Genomic DNA, 9,648 nt, shown 5'->3' on the forward strand with positions numbered 1-9,648 from the left:
GGACAAGCTGTGCTGTCAGCATTGGGAACAGGCAATTGAGAGCCAGAGGGCTCAACTATCTTCCCTAATCTCATGCAGGGAGCCCGTGGCAAATTTAAACAGCAACTCAGACTTCTTGTGTCTGGATCCCAACCACAAAAGAACAGCTTTTGGTGTGATGAATGAGGAGAAAGCCCAGCACATGTGCTTTATCAGCTGTCTCGGTCTGGGACAGAGTGGATCTGGCCCCATGCAGGACATCCTGGAGCAGTGTGGGTGGGAGCTGGTGTGGGATGGGTGGGAGGCAGTGGGCCCTGGCAGGGACACATGTGACTGGTGACAAGCAGAGGAGCTGCCCCCTTTTTGTTCACAGGTGATTTCAAGGTGACTTTGAAGTGGTCTGTGGGATTTTGAGAAGCTTTGTGTGATTTCTAAGGGGAAACTTAAAGTGTCTGCCAGTGGAGACTCCAGAAGTGAAATGACCTGCCCGACAGCAAAGCTCCCGAGACAGTTCCCCTGTGGATGTAAATCAGCACTGTCCCCTTGGTCCCTTTGGAGCTACTCTGGCTCCCAGCCCGTGCTCCCAGTCATCCTCCTGGGCAGTCAGCAGCACTGGAACAAATTCAGGTGTAATTGCTTCTCACAGAGAAAAAAACCAAAACTGTAAGGAAAGGCAGCTCGCTCAGTGAGGATAAATCTAGGTCTCATTGTTTTCTTTTCCTTGAAGGAAAGTAGAGTTATGATGCAGAGGCAGCAAGATAGGAATGCCATAAAACAAGCAAACAAGGGTGGAAAAAGGTTTACCATCTCACAGCCTTTTTTTCCTACATCCTCCTTCCACACAGCAGCTATCCAAAGGGACTTGAAGAAAACCCAAGTGGAATGGCTGCATGAACAGCCTTCAAAATAGCCTGGGCTAGTTCTCATCATCGTTATGTTGGGGTTTTTTCACCAGTGCTACTCCACTGATTTTCACTGCAGTGACACAGCTGTGAAACAGGCTTAATGTAGTGAAGAATTAAACCTTATTTATCTAGATTTGTTTTTCAGAGCTGTGCTTTTCTTACAGGGAAAAAAAAAAGTGCCTCGAGTTTAAAGGTAAGCTCCAAATCTTCACCGCAGTGTGAAGATTTGCAGATATAAATCCCATTTAGATGACTTTTATAAACCACTGAAGTGCTCCACAGCAGTAGGATTTAACCTTGGGATGTTCACTTGCTGTAATGTGATTAATGAGCCTTTCCCCATGCATAGCAGATATCTAAGCAATTTTTTGTGTATGGAAGTGGAACAATTGTCCGGCTTTACGTAAATGAGGAGCTACTTCAGTGTTTGCCCTGTGAAGAGACTTCAGTTTCAATGGGCTTCAAGATTGCACTTTTGTGTTAAGTGGAGCTGTGATCTTTTTCCAATGAGTGTTGCTATGCAGGGCCAATTTGTGACGTCCATTATTCTAAAATAAGTAACTTCTGCACAGCAGAAATATGCTCCACTTGCACTGCTAATCTCTCACACAAAGGCGTGTTTGGAAGAAAAGTTATTTATTGCAAGTAATAAATGCAGGTTCTCAAAAGCATTTATAACTTAGTCTCCAGAGCACTCCAGTTTGAAATAATTTCCTTTCAATTTTCTGAATTTTCAATCTCTTTCCTGGCTGTTTTAGACCATATATTGCATACTTAATTATTCTCCGAAGGAGAATCTCAGCCACTGAAAATGGGATGTACTTAACAAAATTCTTCATGCAAGAATCTGTTCTTCAGGGTTCAACTATGACCTGTTATACGAAGGGAAACGTGACTGTGTTAAATATGAATGTTATGTGGAAGTCTCCTGCCTCACCTACAAATGGTTATAGATCTCACCTGTGTGGTTTATGAGCTCTTCTCAGTCATTGATATAATTGTCCTTTGAATGTCCTCTGTTGGAAAATGCAAACTTGTAGTTAACACTCACCCAGTTTTTCTGAAATTACAGAGAGCTGGGGTGCAGTGGGATTTGCAGCCAGCTTGTCTGGTTTTTTATACTTTATCTTTCCCTCTAGATAAGCTGCATTGCTAAGAGCAGAGTGGTTTAAATTTGTCCCAGAAGGACCCAGAAACCTTAATTTCATTGGAAACCATGTGAGTTACCAGCTACTGAGGACTCCACTTACTTGAGGAGTTTGCATGGGTTTTTTGAGGCTGTCCTTAAGTAGGTAAAATGCAAATATATCAATATTTGGGAGGGTTCCTATGGTTAGTTTGACATTTCTTTGTAGTTTTGGCCATAAGGTGCCATGGGACTGGCAAGTGCAATTGAATAACTTCATGGCAGCAAAAAAATGAGTGTCTTGCAGTCCTGTTTAACTCCTGTGTGAGGCTGGCTAAGAGATCCCGACCCTTTTCCCTGCCCTAGCAGCAGCTGGCTGTGGCTGTGCAGCTGCACAGCTCTTGCAGTGGGACAAGGGCTGACTCCATCCTGGTTGTGCAAAGGGTTTGCATACAGGATGAACTACAGCTGCATCCCTCTCTTGTTTCATAATCATGAACGGATTTATAGTCATCCAAGTAGGTCTGAGGATAATTAGCCAAGTGGAAATGAATGTTTCTAGCAAATAATTCATGTGCTTAAAATCCCTACTTGTCCCGTGTGTTTGAGTTGCTGATGCCCCTTAGGAATGGGAGGAACTGCAGGTGTTCCTGTCATCCCTCCGCCTTTGGAAGGAGGGAGAAGTGAGAGTTCAAAGGGGGAGTTAAACCGCTTTGGTTATACTAAAGTCAGAAAAAATCTCTGTGATGTGGAAATATCCACATTTCCCTCTCATTTTCAAAATCCTTCCAGGATTTCATTCTTTCTGGCAGACTGTGTTAGTCAAAAGAGGTTTCTCTCTGTTCTCTGAAAGACCTTTTGTTTGACTGCTCTGTCATCTGAGGAAATGCTTCTCCATAACAGGTTTTCCTTGAATTGGTTTGGTTTGGTTTTTATTTTGTCTTGTAACCCACAACAAAATTTTACCAGTTTTCACGAAGTTCCCTATGGGATACAGGGCAAGCTGTGTTGACTGCATGCTCTGGGAGTGGGAAATGAAAGACAGCCAGGTTCTTAGCGAGGTGTAAAGCCTCTGTGAGACCCACGTTCAGCAACTGAGTTCACGGAGTGCAAGGAACCTGCACACGTGGCAGGTGCTGGGCTGTGAGATGGGAATTGTCCATAGCAGATTGTAGAGCACGAGTTTCCATGTGAAGCCAATCCCAAGGCATCCACACACTGCTGTTTCAGCCCGTTCTATCGTGTGTGATGTTGCATGGCTGGGATGTGCTGTTGACAGGCACAGGTACACTTACATTGCTTATGGAGGCTGCTGGGTGCCTCTGGAAGCCAGAGTTTTCTGGGGATCATTCCCTTCCCAGCAATCAGGCTGCTCTGATCACAGTTTAAAGGGAGGCTGCAAAAAAGCTGTGAACCAATCTGGAAAGTCGTGGCTTGCTTCTCTTTCACCTCCCTCCTCGGGACACGTCTCCAGTGTGAAGCTGATATTTGTGCGTGTAATGCCTGTGCCCTGGGGGAGGCACTCCTAAGTGAGTCAGGAATTTGCTGTGTGCCTGCTTAGCACACTGCTCGGCCTGCTTAGCCATGCCTGCTCGGTCCTGCCGTCCTCAATTTCCATTTGTGCCTCTGGGAAGAGAGGAGAAAGCTCTTCTCCTGGTGCTGTCACAAGTAATATGCTGTCCAGACTGGCTGCATGCAGGAAGAGAGGGAATGCCTCCCCTCCTCAGCGAGGCTTGTGCCATTCCCTGGGGTGCTGATCAGCATCCATGCTGACCTGGATACCTGGGAATGACACAGAGGACAAACCTCACTGAGGTAACTGAAAAGAAAAAATCCTTGAAGCATCATACTGCTGTCACTGGTTGTTCCAGGAGTGGCTTGAGCCCAGTGAGCAGGGGCTCCACACATGCCCATGATTATCTGCAGAATTGATGAATTCCCTCGTGCTGCCAAAGTTTGAAAGTAACTCATCAGAACGTTTTGGGGCTTGTTCTGGAGGCTGGAAATTCAGCTACGCTCCCAGAAAGCTTGAACTCTTACCAAGGGGTTGAGCTAGCAAGTATAAAGGAGGGTTCAAGTTAGTTGGCTGATCCGTAGGAGAGGTGCTCTTGTTTTTTACAGCTATTTATGCAAGAGTGTGGACACGTGTATACACACAAAGAAGAAATATGGGCCATTCCCTTGGCCTCATCCCACTTTCCATGAGCAGAAGTGTTGCCCTGGAAGCTGTAGCCATTCACGTCTCGCAATCTGCCACCTATCAGAGCAATCTGAGATTTGCTGGTGACAACTGAGTGTAATGTCTGCCTTTCTTGCCCTGCAAATAGCTGAGGCATTCCAAGTCCCAGGCCCCTGGCCCTTGCGTCAGCTCTCCTCCCTGGGATTAGTTCAAACTCAGCCAATCACCCAGTGGCCATTTGCAGTGATTCACTCTTAGCAGGATCTTCTACACTCACCGAAACTTCAGGGGGAAAATGAGTCATTTCACACTATAGAAAGTCATATCTTGCCCTTGGTATTTCTATGTATACATGAGTGATAATCATTTATTTTTAGATCGATTTCTCCAGCATAAATGCTGCTTCCTTTGATAAAGGTCGTCTTGAGAGCCACTGCTAATATTCTGCTTATTGCAGAAAAGCTATAGGATCTCATTTATTTATTCATGCGGTTGAATGACAGGGAGCTGCAGCAGTGGCTGATTGTTGGGAGTCAGCCTGCAGACAGAGGCCCTGTTGCTAGGCTTATCTGCCCAATATGTGTTCAATAGTGCAGTGAAATCATCCCCTTTCTGGCATTTGCTCGCTGCTTGAATCACTCGGGTCTGCCTCCGAGAGCGTCTGGCGATGACGCAGAAAATCCTGGCTTTTCAGGGGAAGCCATTAGACAAGGTATTTGTCACAGTGTCCTGGAGAAGATCTTGGCACTGGATAACCAAGGCCAAGCAAAGGGATAAGGCAGAGCCTCAGGCCTCGTTAGCTCCTGTCAGCCTCCCAGGGAGCCAAGGTGTTCACCACGGCAGCTGTGGGTGGACGTGGTTTTGGTCCAAGCACACCATTGTGGCTGTGCCACTCACAGCACATCTGTGTTGGGACCTGTGGCTGGTTTGGGATGTGCCAGCCCTGATACTGCACCCAAAAGCTTCAGCTGCAGCACCCTCTGGATGACAGCCTGGCTTTTTTTGCACCTAACACAGCAGCACTCCGGCCTTGGGGACACCCGGCCTCGCCAGTCTTGCCCATGGCAGGTCCATCCCCTGCTGAATCTGTGTGAGGAGGGCAGCACAAATTCCTTGGAAATTCCCGAGGGGTCCAGCTCTTGGGCAAGCATAAACTTCCATTACCTTCTCATACATCAGCGAAGAAGGACAGGGAATACCACCTGGCCAAGAGAGGCATTTCAGAGCCCTGCCTGAAGGGACGTGGGACAACTTTCTGCTGCACTTCAATGTCTTCAGAAAGTCTCTTGAGTTTTATACACATATGTGTGTAAATGTATGTTTCCGTTCCAGATAACATGCAAATTGATATTTAAAAATACAAGTGCACGGCTGTGTGTCTCAGAGGGGAATTTTGCAAATTGTTGAGATTTTGCTTGCTGCCCCTGCATCCCCAAACTGAAGAGGATTCAGATACCATTCCATAGTGAAGTGGCTTTCAGCCCAGTCAAAGATAATTTTATTAATAAACCTAAAATAACAGCGACCTTTACATGAGGAAGTCTGTGTGGCTCAGTAGCCAGTCACTGACCACCTGGGGGAGTTACCCCTATGCCCGTCTGGCCGCTGAGCAGCCTCTCTGGAAGCAGGGATCAGTCCCTCCAGCTGCGGTGGCAGGATCCCATTTCACAGCCCCCAGCGGGGAATGTGTTCCCACAGTTTGAAGCCTGGCTCCTGGGGTTTGGGCTGTAGCCCTTGCAGAGGAGATGTGCAGTGTCCTCAGGCACAGAGGGAGGGAGCAGGGGGGAAGCTCAGCAGTGCAGGCAGAGTGTGTTGCCTGTGGATAAATTCCTGTCTCCTCCCAGGGCAGCAGGGTTGAGCTGTCTCCTGTGCCAAGCTTGGCCTGTGCCCTTCTCATCTGAGCCTCCTGCCCTGTAGCCTATATTTTTTGGGAAATTCCAAGTGCCTTTGCCCTTCTGTATGCACATGTTTCTCCCTCCCTACTCCTCTCCTGCCTCTCCCCTGGCCTCCAAGGCCAGAGTTCATCCCTGCTCTGGAGCCTCTCCCTGGGTCTTGTTCCCCAAGAAGTTCCCCAGAGGCAGTTCCCTGTGCAACCAATAAAACCTGGTCCAAACTGTGACTTGCCCTCCTTCCCATCCTCCGACTGTTAAATGCAATTTTGGATATAAACTATCCAGATTAAAGAGGCAACTGAGACATTTTACTATCATGCTGTCTCCTGAGTTAGATAAATACTATAAATTGTGGAGCCAGACTCAGCTCTGACTGAACTTTCACATCAAGCTTTAGTTTGATGTTGAAATAAGGTGACACCCCGATTTCAAGAGTACTGACTTATCCCCTATTGGTGTTTATGTAAAGAGAGTTCAGCTCATGGCCTTCTTCCTGCATCATGGAAATACTGATAGTGTGACTCCAAGTGGTGTTTTCCTTCTCTGTCTTTCACTGTTCACCAAGTGTTCACAGGGAAAACGGGGCTTGGGCAGCATCTGTGTAGGAACTGCTTGAGCAGAGATGTTACATCACTTTGGCTCAGGATGACAGAACATAATTATCAGAAAACATTTCTAAGTAACAGGCTCATTGTCCTCTCTATTTAAAATGATTTCTGGCAAATGATCATATGGCAGGCAAAAGACCAGCCACCTTCTTATGGCAGGAGAGATGTGTGTGATGAATATGCATGGCAGGGCCTGAGTGAGAATCAGGTCTGTGAGACGTCTGTCTCCTTACAGTGGAGCTTTCTTGCTACCTAACAGAGAAAATAAGGAAAACCAAGGGAACAGACAGGCTGTGCATGATGGAAGGTGTATGCCTGAAACGTGACATTTCAGCGGTTTGGCCGCTTTTGCTGCAGCAGCAAAGCGTATTCTCAGCTGGCTTAGGAGAGGAAGTAAAGCAAGTACTTTGCATGCCTCCATTAGGACATATTTACGTTTTATGTGACTGGATGACATAAACTACTGGTTCTCATCTCTTTCTGGAGCTGTGAAATTTGGCTGTGTTCATGCTGCACCAGGCCTGCTGGAAGTCAGCACATCAGTGAGGATCTCTGTTGTTTGGCAACCATGGCCATAGAAATTACCAAAACAGACAGCACAGTGTAGTGCTGCTTGATATTTTCCCTGCCTGGAGTCCAGCTGCAGAGCACACTTTCCTGTTCTCCCTCTCCAACACTTCTGGCAGAGACAAAAGCTTTTCAAATCTTTTAAATTATTGATTTTGTAGTCTTCAATGTTTTTAAATCCTTCACAACTGGAACATGTTGCCCAGGGAAGTTGTGGATACTCCATCCTTGGAAGTGTTCAAGGCCAGTTTGGACAGGGCTCTGAGCAGCCTGAGATAGTGGAAGGTGTCCCTGCCCGTGGCAGGGTGTTGGAACTGGGTGATCTTTAAGGTCCCTTCCACCCCAAACCCTTCTATCATTCTGTGATGGTCCTGTGATTCTAAGGTCACCTTGCTTGACCTCTGTATGATAGAAGACTTTGAATTTTATCATCCAGTTCCAAAAACCAAGTAAGCTTTTGGTTGAAGAGCATCTTTTATGGAAGTTTTGCCAGATGAAAAGGAACCAAGTAATGGCCTTGTTAATGAGTCCCTTGCCTGACCGTGCTCGGTACTGGATGTCTGCCAGAACACTGTTTAGCTCAATTCAGTATCTCTGCTCCCTTTACCAGTCCTTTGCCTGGTTTGATAAGGAACTATCTCCACTTTGTACAGCTCCCTTGGCAAGGCACCTGGACACTTCCCTCTGGGGAGCTGGTAGAGATCCTGACTGAGCTCTAATGGATGACAACCTTTGACAGGGACCTATTCCTACTGCAGCTTGACAGATCAGGGGGTGCCTCTCTGACTGGAATTCCACAGAAGGCTCCATGGCCCTGTGTAGGCTCTTGGTCTTAGGGCTGGCCCTGGGAGGTGCTTACCTTGTCTGTGTGGTGTGAACATGCTCACCTCCCATCAAAACATCTGCTGGTGGAGGACATTCTGTGTCCCTCAGGCAACCTTGGATGATCAACTTGTGTAAAAGGAGTTTCCTGACACCTGGAGTGACCTGTCCCTGCCAGGCAAAGGGCAGCTGTGTTGACCAGGCCACCCCAAGGGTTGCCTCTTGGCCAGCCAGCAGCCAGTTTGAAGGTAATTAGGGAATCCTGGGCAAACTGCAGATGATTTGTTGGGCAGTTTTGATGGAGTAATATGAGGGAAATGGAAGGAGGGAAAGAGGACAGTATGCACTTAGAAATTATTCATGTTATTTATTTAATTACAGCTTATTTGTTGATTTTTGTTGTTGGTTTTTTTTTTCTTTAAAACAACTGTGAAAGGCCTAATTGCAAAGAAGCGTGATGTATTTATCAACAGCAGAACACAGAACTGTTTGTTGAGCTGTGGCATTTTTAGCTTCTGCTCCCTTGAGCTGCTGCTGAGACATTAAGAAATACTTGTTTAGTGGCCTTAGAGTTGTGTAAATCATTTTAGTCAACAAACTTGGCTGCTCTGTCAAGTTAATGTGCCCTTAAAATGCAATAACATTAGACTGTTTTTGCAATGTTAATGTAAGTACTTTTGCTTATAAACAAGAAGCAGCTATAAAAAGGACTCAGTCAGTCCTGAGTGTGCAATAGTGCTCCTTCCACAGGGACAACCTTTTCCAGAAAAAAACCTAAATTACCATCTGGCTGAAGCCTGTGGAAATGTTTCCATTCACTTCAACCAAATCAAGATTTGGCACAACGAGAAAACAAGTTCTGGGTGTCCACATTCCCTATCTCTCCCAGATGCACAGACATGCATTTTGGCCCTCTATGTTTATTTTTAATGTAAATCCCCAAGCACTCCTAAACTCTATAATCAGAAAATGAAGGTGCAAACCCTAAAGCTCTCCCATTAGTTCAGAATCTCTTTTTTCCTATCAAGGACAGTTGCCCATGCCATGGAAGCATGTCAGCAGCTTTCCTGCTGTATGTATATCCTCTAATTTGCATAAATGTCCTTAAATTTAGGTCTCTTTTCCCATTAAAGCCCTGCTGGGGGAGGAGAACAAGAAGAAGGAGGAGGAGGACAAGGTCTCAGGACTCCAGTGGCCAGAGCAAAAAAGCAAAAGCAGAAAACAAAACAGGGAAATCTATTTCCCATTGAAAATTATCAAAATGTAAATTTTCCAGGCCCATCCCTGATGCATCCATAGTGACTGTAGAGATAAGGATAAGAGGTGTGTGTGTGAAGGCCTTGGGAGGACTGAGATAAAAAATAATAAAAAAAAACCCCAACCAAAAAAGCTGTATGCAAATGATTTCAGAGCTATTTGTGACACTGACAACATTTCTTTACTCCTGAAACAATAATGGGAATAAGGGGAGAAAGTGGGAGGAAAAAGAGGAAATGAAACAAATGGAATTTTGGCAGTAAAATATATCAGGAGCACTTAGGTACTTCTGGAAATGTTATTCAAATTTCCC

The 9,648-nt window shown here is 45.9% G+C and overlaps 1 protein-coding gene across 1 annotated transcript in view; it reads left to right on the plus strand.

Annotated features, from left to right (window-relative positions):
• Positions 1–9,409, plus strand: part of LOC121672917 (heat shock factor 2-binding protein-like) — a 58,817-nt gene extending 49,408 nt beyond the window's left edge. Inside the window, exon 8 of the mRNA XM_042045837.1 lies at positions 9,193–9,409. Coding sequence (XP_041901771.1) covers positions 9,193–9,209 — 17 coding nt within the window. The 3' untranslated portion in view covers positions 9,210–9,409. The remainder of the gene's footprint in view (positions 1–9,192) is intronic.
• The last annotated feature ends 239 nt before the right edge of the window (positions 9,410–9,648 follow it).

Source organism: Corvus kubaryi, unplaced genomic scaffold, assembly GCF_017639235.1.
Source record: "Corvus kubaryi isolate FWS band 111438036 unplaced genomic scaffold, C.kubaryi_AGA036_p1.0 65038, whole genome shotgun sequence".
Lineage (NCBI taxonomy): Eukaryota > Metazoa > Chordata > Aves > Passeriformes > Corvidae > Corvus > Corvus kubaryi.